At 43.5% G+C, this 16,780-nt stretch overlaps 1 protein-coding gene across 3 annotated transcripts in view; it reads right to left on the reverse strand.

The window, feature by feature from the left end:
• Positions 1 to 1,081: 1,081 nt before the first annotated feature.
• CBFA2T2 (CBFA2/RUNX1 partner transcriptional co-repressor 2) overlaps positions 1,082 to 16,780 on the reverse strand; it is a 91,728-nt gene continuing 76,029 nt past the window's right edge. For 2 of the 3 annotated variants that reach the window (XM_054045768.1, XM_054045770.1), the window contains exons 7-11: positions 16,660 to 16,745; positions 13,942 to 14,137; positions 11,017 to 11,085; positions 9,879 to 10,069; positions 1,082 to 4,449 (exon numbers count right to left, since the gene is read on the reverse strand). In XM_054045768.1, the coding sequence (XP_053901743.1) occupies positions 4,159 to 4,449; positions 9,879 to 10,069; positions 11,017 to 11,085; positions 13,942 to 14,137; positions 16,660 to 16,745 (833 nt within the window). In that variant the 3' untranslated portion in view covers positions 1,082 to 4,158. The remainder of the gene's footprint in view (positions 4,450 to 9,878; positions 10,070 to 11,016; positions 11,086 to 13,941; positions 14,138 to 16,659; positions 16,746 to 16,780) is intronic. The other variant, XM_054045769.1, reaches the window with a different exon arrangement.

Raw genomic sequence — 16,780 nt, forward strand, 5'->3', positions numbered from 1 at the left:
TGCTCCAGCATGCAAAGCACTATACATACACAGCAAGAGACATTCCTTGCCCTCAAGGGTCTATATTCTAAATAAACAAGGCAGTCAAACTGTGGGAGAAAAGAAGATGCCACATACAAGCAAAAGTCACAGATTCCGAGGCCAGAAGGGACCATTGTGATCATCTACTGACCTCCTGTATAGCACAGGCCAGAGAACAGCCCCAAATAATTCACAGAGCAGAGCTTTTAGAAAAACATCCAATCTTGATTGAAAAAGTGATGGAGAATCCACCACACACCTTGGTAAATTGTTCCAGTGGTTAACTGGGCTCATCTGGGATTTAAACCCAGGAACTCTTGCACCCAAAGCAAGAATCATCCCAATGAAGCACCTCTTTGCAAAGCTCTCTGCAGCATCTCACTGCAGTCAAAGGTGAGGAACTGAGGCTCAGCAAGATGAAGCGACTTGCCACTCCCTTCTTTTGGGTAACAATGGACCTCCATCCCAGCAGAAATCTGGCATCCTCGCTTTCTGCTAATTACTTAAAAGAGAAATGTCAGACTGTGAAACTGAAGTGACTGAAAATGTTATTTGTCCCAGAGAAACCAATCCCAATTTGTGCCAAGCTTTAAGCAGTGATTTTTGTCTCTAAATGTTAGTTGCTCCCCCTCAACACTGAGACTTCAGCAGGTTGAATATGCCAGTAAATCGGGGGGGGGGGGGGGGGGAGAATATTATGAAATGTTTATAGATCTATCGATCACTGGAATTTGGGCTAGAGAATATCCTTTGAGATAAACATCTTGGCCTGAGTACCAAAATTAAACCACTTTTAAAAAACCTCTGTGCATGACTCAGGTTGGAATTCTGCATTTGTAGTTGACTTTGGGGATTCATTTTGGGCTCCATGGATGTGCCAGAAGATTGGCATGGCTGCCTTGGTTTCTCAGCTTTGAAGTGGACATACTGCTGTCATTTCCCACAACCCTTATCAGTCATGATAGTGTGGCACTGTTCCAACAGAAACCTCAAGGAATCCAAGCCTGTTGCATGTATCATGATAGAATGCTATTCCCTTTGAGAGATGAAGGAGGAGTGGTAAGATGAATATAGTCTTTTTATTGACTACTTTGAGTAGAACAAACTAAATACATCTGTAACAGTTTGGGTTCCTTTATACAGTACATTAAATAAGTTATGCACAGGAATTAAGTAAATTCCTATTACAGAATTAAATGACAAAAAAATATAGAAAACTCAATCCAACAAGTCTTCCCATACCAGAATTTCACATTTATCATTCCAGGTTTAAAAAAAAAAATCATTCTAATCATGGCTGTTAGTATTTCATTTATTTACATTGGGGTTAATTTTTATTTTAATACATAGAGAGCCACTGAAGTTGCATGAAAACTATGGAAGACGGTCTATTTACAAATAATTCCTTAGAGCACTGTATTGCTCTCATCCTTTTTGGGGTCTGATCTTAGGGATTGCCCTTAGACAACTAACTAGTATCACTTCAGTATTTGTAGCTAAATACAGAGGATACTACGAACATTGAGGCAATGTAATTTAGTTACCGGAGGCAACTGAAAAAGTTTTCAGGGTTACCACTGTACCAAGAGGGTCCTTAATCAAACCTTCCATTGGGCGCATTGACTGAGTAAGGACTGCAGAATCCCGTCCTCTAATACAAAGGATATTTTCATGAAAACCACATACTCTGTGGCTTCTCTCTGGTCCTTCTCAACCCAGTACAATGCTGATGGGTGCTGGATCTTCACTGGAAAGGTCTGATAGTTTAAGAGAAGAACAGGACTTTGGAGGGATTTCACACCTGAGACGCTGTTTCTGCAGAAATATCCTGATAGCAATAGCAAATGAAGGGAACAGAGATGAGAATCTTACACAGGATAGGAATTGTTTGCAAATAGGTTTCCACTATCCAGGAGGCATCAGCTGTTCTCTGAGGTGAATATAGATGGCTATGGAACAGCCTCACCCCCCGAGATGGCCCCAGCTCTTGTACTTGAGGCAGGTATGCACATATCCATGGAGAAGGACTTCAGACACGTAAGGAATACTGCCAACAATTATCCTTGCACGCGGCAATCCCGAGCTGTTCTTCCTTTAAGAAGCAGAAGAGTCTATACCAGAGAAGCAGCTCTTTCATCTACCTGCAATCTCTATCTACAGGCCAGGACTGAGTCCAGGCTCCGAACTGTGGTAGTAACCATCTCTCGCAGGGCAAAAACTAGTGATTCTTAATACGGAATTTCAGCAATGAGAAGATTTTTGCCTGTGAGCGAAAACTATTAAGACATGCGAGTTAACCACTTCATTACTGGAGACTGTAGCTTCCAAATTACACTCCCTAAGGACCACAGCACAAGCAATGAGCTAACCTGCTCTTATTACCATGGCATATCAACAACATCCAGTCGACAGCACACCTGTTCCCATGGCTAGCCCGAGGAATAGTAAATTACATCTCCATTATCAGCTGCCATTTTAAACAGTGACCAAATATAATTTAGGAATTATTTGTCTTGTTTGGCTCCAATCCAAAGATCACAGAAGGACAACAGAGTCTCGGAAACAAAACCTCAATGAAGGGTTAATACTCTAGCCCTTATTCATGTGCAGCATGAGAAGTCAGTGGGACTCCCAAAGCGAACATGCGCCGATTCCTGTTGCATTAGCTGCACATGTAACAAGTTTTTAAGGGACTCATAAAATAAGTTCTTCTAGGCAAACTCTTCTTCTCTCCATGCATCAAACCAATCTTCCCCCCCCACCCCCAACCAGATTAAAACATCGCCTTCAGGCCCAACCAGCCTATTAACAGCCAGTTCAGCATGCCACAACCCAACCAGATTGCACCCTTCTGAGCAGCCATCTCTAGACCAGGCTTTAAATGATGGACAAGGTGATATACATTGGTTTATAAATGCACTGCTAGTGAATTTTGTCAACTAGAGCAGCGCAACCAGGTGCTTGGATAGGGTTGCCCTTCTCTGCATGGAACATAGGTCTGGGACCAAGAGTTCAGCACACAACAGAGCTCTGGTAATCCCATTTAGGCTTGGACGTTATAAAAAATTGACAGTTGCAAAATTGTGAAACTTTTTTTTTTTAAATCATTGCACCAACATGCTTGGAAAGAACAGGCTGTAAATGATCCATTGCAATCGTGTGGAGGAGATTAAAAACAAAGTCAACAAATCTAAAACTAACAGTTTCCATGCAGTGGAAAAATCTTTCCTGCACAGCAAAGTAACCCAACCCAGCCTCTGGGGCAACGGGCCATGATGACAGGTCGAGATTTGGTCTGAAATATTCAGCACACAAGGAGAGTGGAGGCTCCTAACCAAGCTGATTGATAAACAATGGACTGTCCAGTTAGAGAAGAGGATTAAAAATGGGCCATATAAAAAAGATCAACTGTTCCCTCTCAGCACGGAGATTTGTTTAGCTTCCCTCCTCAACAGAACACAATTCTCCTCTCCTCCAGGGAATGCCCAACCCCTGTAATCCTCGTGAGTCACTACCCAGCTGAGACCTGGGGAAAAGCAGACATCTGTAACCAAGAAACTGCTTATTTCTCATTACCCTGGAGAATGAGAAGTTCTCCCACTGAGGAAAATCAGTTCAGGTGGACAGTTCATTGCAGAGAGTTAAGAAGTACAGAGCCATCTGGGAAGAAGAAAAATATGTATCTGATGAAAGAGGAGGAGCAGCGAGTTGTATGGGGAGGCTGTTCGGGCAGCCTGGCCATCCAGCAGAAAGGAGAACACCACACTTCATCCTTGGATACCGCGTGCTGCTTGCCTGGATTCTCTTACACGTCAAGGCAGGACACGGGAACTCCTTCCCAAAGAAGTTCAATTAAAACAAAGCGGAAGAGGCCATAGTCCTGAAGGTCCAGGTGACGTGCTCTCTGGCGCCAAGACTTAAAAGCGAACAGCGTTGAGGTCCCATTGGCAAGGCTGGCATGTGGTTCTTAACTGCTGATGGATTATAATGAAATGGAAAAAGCCTCACAAAGATTAGCTGGAGCGTCAGGGCTCTAGAGTAGCCGGTGGAGTTTTGACAACCTTCTGTGGAGCGTGTGTGTTTTTTAGGATTAAAAACAGGAAAATGTGTAAAACATATTGAACTGAATGGAAAGATTTAGAGTCCATTAGTGTCTATTGCTGTCACGGAAGCTGGGGTAGAGGATCGAGAGGTCGTTGCAGAGGTCTTCTCTAGGGCGGGGCTTGGAACCCCATCGGCTGACTTGGCGGTGGCTGCTGCCAGTCGCCCTGCTGGCAGGGAAAGCGGCTTGGCCTGGTTGTGTAATCCTTGTCCGCAGATCCGATGATGTCGCTCCCAGTCTTTGTGCTGGCAGAAAGAGCCACAGTACCGGGCAATGTTGCATCCGCTGCACGTCTCACTGGCTTTGCGACCGCAATTCCAACAGCTCTGCAAGACAGAAAACACTTGACTTAAAAATATATTTCCAGAGGACGTTTATATAGTTCGGAGGGCAGCAAGACAGGGCTTACTCGGCATTTGCAGGATTTGCAGGCTAGGGTGACCAGATGTCCCGATTTTATAGGGACAGGCCTGATTTTTGGGTCTTTTTCTTACATAGGCTCCTATTACCCCCCACCCCCTGTCCCGATTTTTCAGGCTTGCTGTCTGGTCACCCTATTGCACGCACTGCTTTGTCCCAGAAGAAATAAAATGTAAAAAAATCCACCACTTCCAGCCATTTCACACACATTTTAGCCCAGGAACAGACCACGCCTCTGTGCTAGAACTAGAACCTGCCAGACTCTACCCAACTGACAGCATACCCCAAGTGCAGGCCCACAAGCACAGATGCTGCTACACCTTCTTTTCATTTCCTGTTTTAAGCAGCTCTATTTTACTATCTAAAGGCTCTTCACAGAGATTACAACATTACTATGGAGTCAACATTTGCCTGTGACCCTGCTTATCTGCACAAGAGGTTTCAATGGACTAATGTGGAAAAGAAAAAGCTAATTTAAAAGCTCATCTGCCACGTGAAACTGTTCCCAGGGGGTGAGATTCAATCTGGAAGCTGGACGCTGGAAAATGTGTCGGCTGGTGGGCTTACACCATGTGACTGGTTTGTAAGGACACAAGGGCAAAAGGCCAAAACCGGGAGCTGTGACTGCAGTTGGTCACAGAAGCGGAATTGGAGGATTAGCTTTCTGCAGCAAAAACATACTGGGAGAGCAACGTCTGCTGTGAAAAAACAGCTTTCCCCAGATTCCACATGTACCCCCTTACTCCCACCCCACAAGACGTATTTCACGAACCACCGCGCTTCTGCAATGCCAACAAAAAGCTGCTAAGAGAGCAGGAAAGGGAAGCTGCCTTGAGAGTTTCTCTGGTGGTGCGTCGCTCTTGCTGTGAAGCTCGGCAAGATGCGTGTTAGCAGCTCTCACAGCTCAGCAGTTCTGCACCGAAAACCATTTGCTCCTGGCAATAATTTACTGGCTTGTAGCAAAGAGCCTAACTCAGTTGATTGGTAGAGTCAACACACACAGGAGAGCAGTCAATCTCTTTCAGAAGAAGAATGTGGAAAAATACTCCACTGGCATGTGAAGCCTGAGAAATTAAGTCACAGCTTGATAGCTACGGACACTCCTGCCTAAAAAACAGTTTGCTTCTAGCCATATTTTATGGATTACAGGATACGCTGGAATAATGACACAGCTTCTTAATGTGGTGTCTGAAGAATAATGCATTCCACAGAAGAATCACAGAGGTTAGTGACAAAAAGATCTAGTGGCTGGACAGTCCAGGGTTTTCCTGCGGCTCTATGCTCCAATGCCGTTTCAGGAATCCAGTTTTAACTGTATCACATGGTGGTGCTTCCATCATTTCCCTTGGGTGAACACAGCATCACGCAAACAGATCTTGCTAGCTAAAAGTTTGGCCTGATATTTAGCCTAAAAATCATTCCTTTACTTAATTTTATCTCATAACTTCTGTATCATGCTAACCAATTCCTCCCGCTCCTTGATACCAGCATCCTTCAATCCTTAGTGACTGCTACACCCTCTCCTTAGATGTTTAGCCAAGAAATAGATAACTATATTCAATTTCTTTTTGTCCCCAGTCATAATAATATGTAATAAATATATAGCTCCTTTCATCCTGAAGGATGCCTGCGTACCGGCTGGAGCCAGCTGTGTCAGAACTGGGCATGCAGTACCATCCAATCATGGCTCAGCGATCGGTAGAATTGTGTGACCCTCCATGAAGTAGTGATGGCTTTATTCACAGCAGATTGGACATTACTGAGACACTCCCGGAGGAGGAATCTGAGTTACCTTGTCCAGTTTGGGAAACATCAATATTTTTCAGTGGGACCATGAGGATTTTCTGCATGATCCTAGAATGAGGTGGCTGGTGCCATCTGTGAGGCTTGCCTCCCTATGGAGAGTTGCCCGAACAGGCCTCTTCCAGGCTAACTCAGTATCCTCACAAACCACATAACCAACCCATGCGGAGCCATATTCCATCGACACCAATGGAAGACGCCATAATCACAAGAGAGACCAGCGTTTCTGTGCTTTGGAATGGGAACTCTTGTTCCTTGATGCCCGAGACCTGAACAAGGAGATGGGGAGGGCAATGCTATTTCCTCCCAGAAGTTGGTCCAATAAAAACTATTACATCACCTATCTTGTTTCTCTCATTCCCTCCCAGACTCAGACAGTCATGGTACCACAGAAACCCGCCAAACAATGAGAGCAAGGGGGCTATTTGTTGGCCTCCACAATTCACAACCAAACAAACTCCATGTGCTCACCAGACCCTCGCCCAGAAACTACAGCTCCAAAACAAACCAGAAACACCCACACAGCGATGCTCCAGAAATGCAGCTGTGGCGGGGCGAACAAGGGTAGGAAAAAAACAAAGGCAGATCAGCGCACACATGTTCATTCCAGAGTTTGCAAAGTGCTTTGGGAGCCTTTGGAATAACAAGAGCTATAGGAATCTTACTTTTATTAATTTGAGCAGTAATATTTCATAACCTTAACAAGTGAGTAAGACAGGAGCACAGCTTCTTTCCTTCTGACTCTCCGAGTGCAACGGAGCAGTTTATACTTGCTACTAGTCTTTCAGACATCACTTTGCAAATGACCCTGTATTCATTAAAAAAACACAACCACCCTTCTTCTCATCACACGCCCACTTCAGTTCTTGAGATGCACAGTCAAGTGCTGGCTTCTAAATTAGCTGTTGCCACTCAAGAAAGATCTAGGAGTCACTGGGGAATAGTTCTCTGAACCCTTCAGCTCAAGGAGCAGGAGCAGTCAAAAAAGCTAACAAAATGTTAGGAACTATTAGGAAAGGGATGGAAAATAAGACAGAAAATATAATGACATTGTATAAAATCCACAGTGTGCCCACATCTTGAATAGTGTGTCTAGTTTCAGTCACCCCATCTCAAAAAGGACATGGGGGAACTGGAAAAGGTTCAGAGAAAGGCAACAAAGATGATGAAGGGTATAGAACGGCTTTGACACAAGGAGACAAAAAGATTATGGCTGTTGAACTTAGAGCTAGGAAAGTGGCAAGGAGGATATGACAGAGGTCTACAAAATCACAAATGGTGTGGAAAAAGTGAATAGAGAAGTGTTATTTACCCTTTCACACAATACAAAAACCAGGAGTCACCCTGATGAATGAAATTAATAGCAAATTTAATACTAACAAGAGGAAGAACTTTTTCACACAACAAATCTATGGAACTCATTGCCAGGGGATGTTGTGAAGACCAAAAATATAACTGGGTTCAAAAAAGAACTAGATAAACTCATGGGAGATAGGTATATCAACTGCTATTAGCCAAAATGGTCAGAGATGCAACCCCATGCTCTAAGTGACCCTAAACCTCTACCAGAAGTTGGGAGGGGAAAACAGGAGTGGATCTCTCTAAAATTGCAACATTCTGTACATTCCCACTGTAGCTCTGGCACTGGCCACTGTCAGAGACAGGAGATTGGGCTACATGGACCATTGGTCTGATCCAGTATGGGCATTCTTATATTCTTAGGTTAGTGCTGAGAATCTTAAGATGCCTCTTAAAAAAAAACCCCAAGTGTCTTTGGGATTTCCCCTTTATTCTCCATCTGTTAAATTAGTTTCCCCTCTAAATTAGCTCCATACAGGTGCATACAGAACCCCCTGACCGTACTCCCCCATGCACAACACACTTCAAGGGGCCATTAATGAGGGGAAGTAAATCAGCATCAGGGGGAAAATAGGGGAATGTCATTTGGCAAGAGCCTGGAGGTGACAAGGCCAGAAAGAGAGAGGAGTCCAAGATAACCCCAAAGCTGAGTCACTGAATGATGGAGAGGATAGCAGAGTTGTTGCCAGTGATGGAGAGAGACTAGTGAAAACAGTGTTAGCACTATATTTAAATATTCCCCAATATTAAGATCGAATCTATTGTAGAAGCATTGTGAGAAAAAGAAAGAATGGACCAAGCTATTTTCTTTGCTCAAGATGAGGGGAATTGAAAAGGTAAATAAACTAAATTTCCACTGTAATAATGTTAGGCATTATTAATGAGGAAGGTTATACTTCATTTTCATAAAATCAATCCTTACCTGTCAGTGCCCACTAATTATGAAGGAAGCAAACATCACTGTCTAGAAAACATGCAAATACCCTGTTGGGTATATTTTGTGGGGGGTTTTTAGTCCTGGAAGGATCAAAGTAAAATTTTGCACTGACGTGCTCAAGATTGTTCAGGCTCCACTAAGCTTTACGAGTTTTCACTAATGAGAAAAATACTGGGGCTATATGTGGAGTGCAGTTAAGTGTTTATCTCACAATGAATCTGTTATGCAGCACGTGTTTTGTAAGACAACACAAACCCCAATATCCAAGATGATATTCACCATGCTGGTCTGCACAGATGAACACACACTTACAGACTGCTATATAATGAGCTATGTAAGTTTCTGAATGCCCATCTGGAATTAAGTGCAGAATCAAACTAGGATGTTGCTTGTGTTTCGGGCAGCAGTGTGGCCTAGTGGGTAGGGTACTAGGGCTGGGACTCAGGAAATATGGGTTCTATTCCTGGCTCCGCCACCAGTCTACTGTGTGGCAATGGACAAGTCACTTCCCCTCTCAGTGGTTTTGTTTCCCCATCTGTAAAATGTGGGTAATGATCAGGGTGATCAGTTAGTATGAAACATAAGGGACAGAGTGTGTGTGTGTGTGTGTGTGCGTGCGCGTGTGTGCGTGCGCGTGTGCGCTATGTAACACAAAGCCCCTAATATCAGGACAGTCCTGATAAAATTGGAACATCTAGTCACCCTAGTAACAATCCTGATCTCCTTTGTGAAGTGCTTTGAGAACTACGGATGAAAAGCACTAGATAAGAGCTAGGTATTAATTATTATTATTATTATTATTATAAAGTCATTAAGAAAAACAAGGCAACTTTTTTTTTTTAAATCTCTCCAGGGCCTGCTACAAAACCACTTGCTAAAGAGTGGCTGTACTCAAAGGAAAGTGGAACAGAACTGTATTCAGCAGCTCTGATTTTCCTCTCGTACTGGGATAAATCTAGTGTAGCTACTGTGGCACTGCTCCGAGTCAGGATCCCCATGCACACTGGCCCTTCAACACGATTTTCACGTACACGAGGTAGCCTCTTACACAGGTTTCACAGCATGCCCAGTGGAATCATTTCTAAACTGATCCCGCTGTCAAACAAAACAAAACGGGAGTTCAGAGCCCAACGTCCACTGCAAGTCAACGTGAACTGGGCACCATATCTCATCCTAGAACACTGCTGCCCATCGTTCTCCCAGCCCAGCTGCAGGGATACGGCCCTGGGTTCTTACCTCTGTAGACTCTTCCTGCTCATTAATTATGAGGAAGGCATCCTCAGTAGCTTGGCGCTTTGCGTCTGCAATGGTTTGTTCCATGCGGGCCCTCTCGGATGCAATCATTTCAAATGCCTTCTGCTCTGCCTCAGCCACAGCTTTCTGCACCTCAGACATGGCCTGGCGCTTCACCTCATTCACGGCTTCTTCTGGAAGAAAACAACAGCCTCATCAACCAGCCTCGCAGGCAAAACAAGCCTCGGACAAAGATGACTGAGTGAGACTGGGAAGGAAAATCCTCATTGGCAGCACTATTCAATGTTAGGGTGGATTCACTAATGAGACAATAAGCAGATAAGAACACTGGCTCGTGCCAATGAACCTCACCCCTAAGCTGAAGAGACAACCTCTAGGGAGAGAGGGGAGTCCAGTAGCCACAGGCAAGTCAATCCATGGCCACTCTGCTGAGGCCGAAGACAAGGATGCCTACTTAGTGCCAATTGTCATGATGCTTACTAGGATAAGTCTACCTACTGGGACCCAGTCTAAATCCACCATCTGGTTCTACACAGCCTTCTGATCAGCCCTGATGCCAACTGCTTCTGGTCATTAGCCTATCAGCTTGTAGCCACTGAAAACCAAGAGTACTGGAAATCCAGGCAGGAGTAGGTCAAGAGTAGGCAAAAAAAGGGCTAAAAACACCGTGCAGATTGAAGGCCCAAGAAATGGAGGGACCCAGATTAATTTAGATGAAATGGTGCTGGGTTACGTTCAATGGGATTTGTTTCCCCAATGTATTAACTCCAAACCTCTACACTCTGCCGCTGGGCACATTAAGTTCAGACCTACGTTTTCCCAAGTGCGTCTCCAACAGCTTCCCAAACTTGACTCCCCAGGTATTTATACTTCTGGGGCCGGGCGTGCACTGAATGTGGCATGCAAACTCCCAAACTGCGCACACACATCAAGTGTGTGCTCAGCTCAGGTGCATGCATCTTTGCAAATCTAGGTCAGCATATAACCAGCCAGCCAGGAAAGGAACAGCACATTCAAGATGCTTTTCTACAAGCATGACTTTGCATCTGGCCCTGTGTCCCATCTGCATTTATCTTAAGCTTGTGATAACTCTGTCAAGTGACCATCTACAAATACTTACCAGCTTTTTTCCATATCTCTTCAGTAACATAGCCCGTCCCTGACCTGCTGCTAAAGTCCCGCTGGGAATCTGTGGAAACAAGGAATGCACTGACAGATCAGCAGTGTCTCCTCTCCCTGAATTATTTTGCTTAAACAGCCATTCCAAACCCTGCAGGAAAGCTATGAGAACCTGCAGCCAATGCCTATAAACCTAGCTAAAGCACCAAGGGACCACGATAGGCTTAATAGCTAAAACCCAAGCAAGTGATTTCTGCAGCTAAAACCATTCATCAAATGGCAAGATGATAAATGAACTTTTAATTAGTGTCCTGCTTGATTTATTGCACAGTGTAATCCACTTCCATCTTCTGATACTTTATAATCACAGGCTATATTTATAAATATACCTCATCAAACATCTGTTATGTGCAATGATTGTGAAGATCAATCTATACTAACAATGTATTACATTAAATACAGCACTTTTCATTTTCAAAGATCCCAAAGGCAACTCACAGACTAAAACTGAAATACAAACTATGCATCTCTTAAAGCTATAGGTGTACAGACAACTGGCCCAATACTACACAAGCTCAGGGAGATCAAATGTGACAGATGCTGGTAAACAGTATCTCTATTTCATATTATGTGATCTCAGCCATTTAAAATATATTTCCATTGGAAAGGTTTTAGAAATCCAGTAGTATGGCTTTTACACACAATCCTTTCTGGTATATTTTTAAAAAAATATGTTTTTCTAAAGGTTCACATGACTTCAGAAAAATGAAACTAAACTAAGTCAAAGGGTAATGGAAGGGGCAGAAATATCAGAGTTTGTTGTTCCATAGGTTCTTACAAAACACTGCAATGTATACCCCAGCTATTTCACTGACTTAGAGGTTTTTGATTGAACTGCACCCTCTAGCTTAAAAACACTGGTATTACAGTCCTTGATATTACAACCTGTTAAGGGAGAACTCAACAAGATTCTATTCTTTTAAGTAATTTTTAACACCTTGGTGCTGTAGCTACCTTAGTCCTGAGCAGTTTTAAAAGGCTGCTGTGTTCTGAGAAGCAACTACATTCAATGGTATTCCCTGTACTTAACAGATCTGCTCCTTGCGTGTATTCATTACCACCTGCTGACTCCAGTGACTTTTTACCACTTTGCTGCTCTAGTTAGAATCAACATAGTAAAGAAAGAGGGAGCTGGGTTCTGTCTCTTTTGTCAGGTCAACAGAATTATTTGCTAGGTTCTAGTCGGTTAAACCTGTAAAAACTCAACTGAAGGCAACAGGGCTGCACAGGTGTCCCTGAGGGAATCATTTGTCCTGCAGAATCTTTATTACCTATGGCAAAGAAATGAATGAATGAGTCCAGCTTGACTCTCAGAGCCCCAGGTAAGTCTGTAGGGCAGGCAGGTAGAGAAAACAAAAAGCAACACATGTTTTCACTTGTAATTTAAGTGCCCGTGATCTGGAATTTGAGTGACAAACACAGAACTGCACAGTGCTATTTTTAAGGGTAGAGTAGAGCAGAGTAGAATAATAATTCCTGGCACACCATTAAAGACTATACTTCCAATACATTAAGAGGGGCCGTTCATAGAGTATACCTTCTTCATGGCTTTAAACGGACTGAATGACAATGATTTCTTCCTAATGAAAACCTGCTTCTAAAACAAAGCCTACAGTTCCTTGGCACTTTCAGAGATATCATGGTGCCAATTAGTACGGATTTTATAATGATGGCTGCAACCATTCTACACTTTATTCTCGGTCCTCTTCTCCCCAAAACATTTCTAAAGAGAAATTTCTATAGAGAAATTTTAACTTTTGCAAAGTTTAGGGGAAGCTGCTTAAGTCATTTCAGAACTACAGGCAGCTACAAGTTCACCATGCTCCCAATAATATTTTTTTTTTAAAGTATTCACTATTTTTGGGGTGCACCTGAAACTCAACATCAACTTGGTTTTCAAGTTTCAGATTTATATGATACTTTCAAAGTAGGGCAAAGGCCAGTCTAGAGAAACCCTTTCAATCTCAGAGTGTACGAACAACTTATTTTTCCTCCAGTCACTCACTGATACATGTAAGTTTCAGAGCACTTGATCCAACCGGATGTTGCCATGCAACACATTAGATGAACCAAAGGGCCCTGTTTCTAAGCCTCTAGGTTTAAATCTCCCTGTGACAAAGTTCCTCCTCTATCTTGGTGGGTTCTGCGCTTATTGGCGGATTTTCTTGCCTCAGAAATTCACCATGTGGGTTGGGGAACAGCCCAGAGACCTTCCCCTCTGGAAGAACCCACAGTCCAGGTCAATTGAGAGGTTTGGGGGGAACCCAGGCCCGCCTTCTACTCAGGGTTCCAGCCCAGGGCCCTGTGGACTACAGCTGTCTATAGTGCCTCCTGTAACAGCTGCATGACAGCTACAACTCCCTGGGCTACTTCCCCATGGCCTCCTCCAAACACCTTCCTTATTCTCACCACAGGACCTTCCTCCTGGTGTCTGATAATGCTTGTGCTCCTCAGTCCTCCAGCAGCACACCCTCTCACTCTCAGCTCCTTGCTCCCAGCTCCTCACACTCGCACCACAAACTGAAGTGAGCTCCTTTTAAAACCCAGGTGTCCTGATTAGCCTGCCTTAATTGATTCTAGCAGCTTCTTCTTAATTGGTTCCAGGTGTCCTAATTAGCCTGCCTCCCTTAACTGGTTCTAGCAGGTTCCTGATTACTCTAGTGCAGCCCCTGCTCTGGTCACTCAGGGAACAGAAAACTACTCATCCAGTGACCAGTATATTTGCCCTCTACCAGACTCCTGTACCCCACTGGTCTGGGTCTGTCACACTCCCCCAGATCTGGAGGTCGCTGCTGTGGAACCACAGCCTCAAGTGACCAGTAAGCCGCCCTGCAACAACGTGGCAGCAGTTGGCTCCTGCTCTTACCACTGCTGATGGAGTCAGAGCTCCCAGGACTGTGCTGCCTCGAGATGAATTCACTCCCTCCCTTCCTTGTCTCTGCACTCTCGCTGCACCGCCTCTTCCAGTAGTTGAGCTCCTCCCGGTCAGCCTCCTGACAGCGCCGCAGAACAGCCATGGAGCGCCTAGTCTTCTCCACCATTTCCATGATGCAATTCAAAGCCTGTTGGGGAGGGAAAGGTGCATTTTCAGAACTGGTTACCGATGCCTGTTTCTTTGGCGTTCTCTAGAGCAGAGAATGGTTTCTTAGTGGAATATGCCAAATTGAGAGCGTACTTCCCAACAACAGGCCTAGCCTGCTTATGTAGACCAAAGAACGTAGAATCATTTGAAGGCAATGGGAAAATCAGAGACATTCAAAGTCCCGGTGAAATAAAGCAGAATATTCTCTCAATAGCTGAGATTTTTCTTGTTAAAGTATTATTTAAATGAGTTCTACTTTAGCATTATCAGATATATGATAGCAGGTTCCTATTTGACTCCTTATTCTTTACTATATCGCTACAGATAAGACTAGGGATCTGTCCCTGTTTGGACCAATTATCGGCACAATTTCAACCACTGGCAGGTACTTGATATGCTCAGAGAGTCAGGAAAAAAGAAATAATATCAGCTACTCTCACACAATTATTGTTCAAAAATAGCTTTTATTCATTCCCCTGGCATTTGGTAGAAAGCCCCATTTTGAAACAGTGTGGGACAGAATTCGTGAGAAATTTCTCTTTATTGGTCTGCAGCTCTAATCAATTAAGTCACTGATTTACAGAAGTGACATTTCAACACAATTTTTGGCTATTTCACATCAGCCATGTGAAAGAGGGTTGAAATCTGACACTCTTAATATTTCTAAAACTTCCTGAAAAGGTTCATAGAGAGCATACTGTATTCAAAATTTCTATCCAACTCCCATCACCTGGAGCTGCACAGAAAACAGAGGGGAATGCAGTGTGTACCCAGTGATTCTCCATCAGCCAGTTAGATTAACTTTGCCTTAGGGAAAAAGACAGTTGTCAGCAGGGATCCTAGTTTTCCCATGATAAAAAAAAAAAAACGCAAAATTCTCCGATTAAAAAAAAAACAAACATAAAAATCCACGTTTTTCTGTGATTAAAATGAAACACTGAACTTTAGTCTCCCTAACCACAATATATAAGTTATCAGTTGAACACAATGTTTTATTTACAATTTTTAAGCAAGTTCGAAACCTACAAGCGTCATCAATCATTATAATAAAATAAATTAACAGAATTGCTCTCTGGCTGCCAGCAGCTTCTCACATCGCCCCAGAATACATTCCACGCCCCCCCATGGGTATACCCCATGGGTATACCCCCTCTATGCCCCCCTCCCCTACCCCCATGGACATATCTCCAGTTTGAGAACTTCTGGAATAAGTGACACTGGTACTTTCAGTAAAATGTAGTGAATAGTTAACATATGTTTTTATTTTTTCACAAAATGTAAAAACCAAAAGATTCGCTGTAAAAACGCAAATTATGCATTTTTCTGCAGCAAATCGATTTCTACGATCTCTGTTGTCAGTAACTAGCTATATCCCAGCCGTGCAGGATTTAGGAAATGCTTTAACTTTGATATCATCTCTCATCTCAACACAATTTTATCACAATTACGTTATATGCAGGGATCAATTTGAAAAGCCGTTAATAGTTTTCGTTGACTTCATGGAGTCCCAGAATCCAGGATTAGTATCAGAAGAACGAACAGTATTTTGTGGTAAATCTCCAGCTAGGCCTCTGTCCAGCCTCCACTTGTGCACATGCAAAATTACCCCACAATTTGGTCAGCACTTTGTAGATGAAAACACCTGTTAAAATGCTAATATTTGTATGTACCCTCGAAATAGTCTTGTACCTGTACGTGCATGAAAGTGGTAGCATTGGGTTCAATTGGTTTTGCAGGTGCCATGGTTACTAACTGAGCTCACAGAGGCATTAGCTTATTTAAAGGTCATAAACAAGTGTAAGTCCTCACAGACATTGGTGCCTGCAAAGTGCAGGTGTAACCCACACGTGAGTGTATGTTACAGATTCCCCTGTGCCTGACCCACAGAGGGTCTGAGTCTGTTACAGACTCAGCTACTGAACTTTTGCTCAAGCTGCAGTAGCTCTGGAGGTCCCATGTTCAATCCCCACAATGCCAACCAAGATGACAGCTGTCACAAAGACACAAGTTTGTGCCACTTGTCCATGTCACAATCAACCCTTCGTTTCCAAACAGACCCGAGAAGATAGCAATGCCCCCGCTCTACTTAACATTGCATTATCAACAGCAGCTAAAAAAAAAAAAAAAGGTCTTTGTTCTTCTTTAACTAGCAATAGCAATTACAAGGTCTTTACATTACACTGCAGTTTCCATGAAAAAATATATTGCCTCCTGCTGTTTCCTTACCACAGGGTGCTCTGCGCCCTTTTGACTGCCTTCACAGCACAAAGACATTTACTCCGTCTTGCCAAAACCCAGATTATCACAGGAGATCAGAGACTTGTTACGGAAAATTCGGCAGCAGTTTTAAAACCTTTTTAGTGCGCACTAAAACAGGCCACTCAGAAAATGCTGATTTGGCATCACCTATGACACAGTCATGTAAAATGAAGCAGCTGGCGGTTTGGTTGCTGGGCCCACAAAGGATGTGTTTATTTATTTATTTATTTTTAGGTTCCTTACGTGATCGAGATGCTTCCACTCATCAGCCCACTCTCTCTCTGTTAGGCGATGGTCCACGAGCTCATCCTGATAGCCTCCATTTAAACCTGTTATGAATTACACCCAAAATTAGGACTGGACA

This window comes from Malaclemys terrapin, chromosome 12 (assembly GCF_027887155.1).
Source record: "Malaclemys terrapin pileata isolate rMalTer1 chromosome 12, rMalTer1.hap1, whole genome shotgun sequence".
Taxonomy (NCBI): domain Eukaryota; kingdom Metazoa; phylum Chordata; order Testudines; family Emydidae; genus Malaclemys; species Malaclemys terrapin.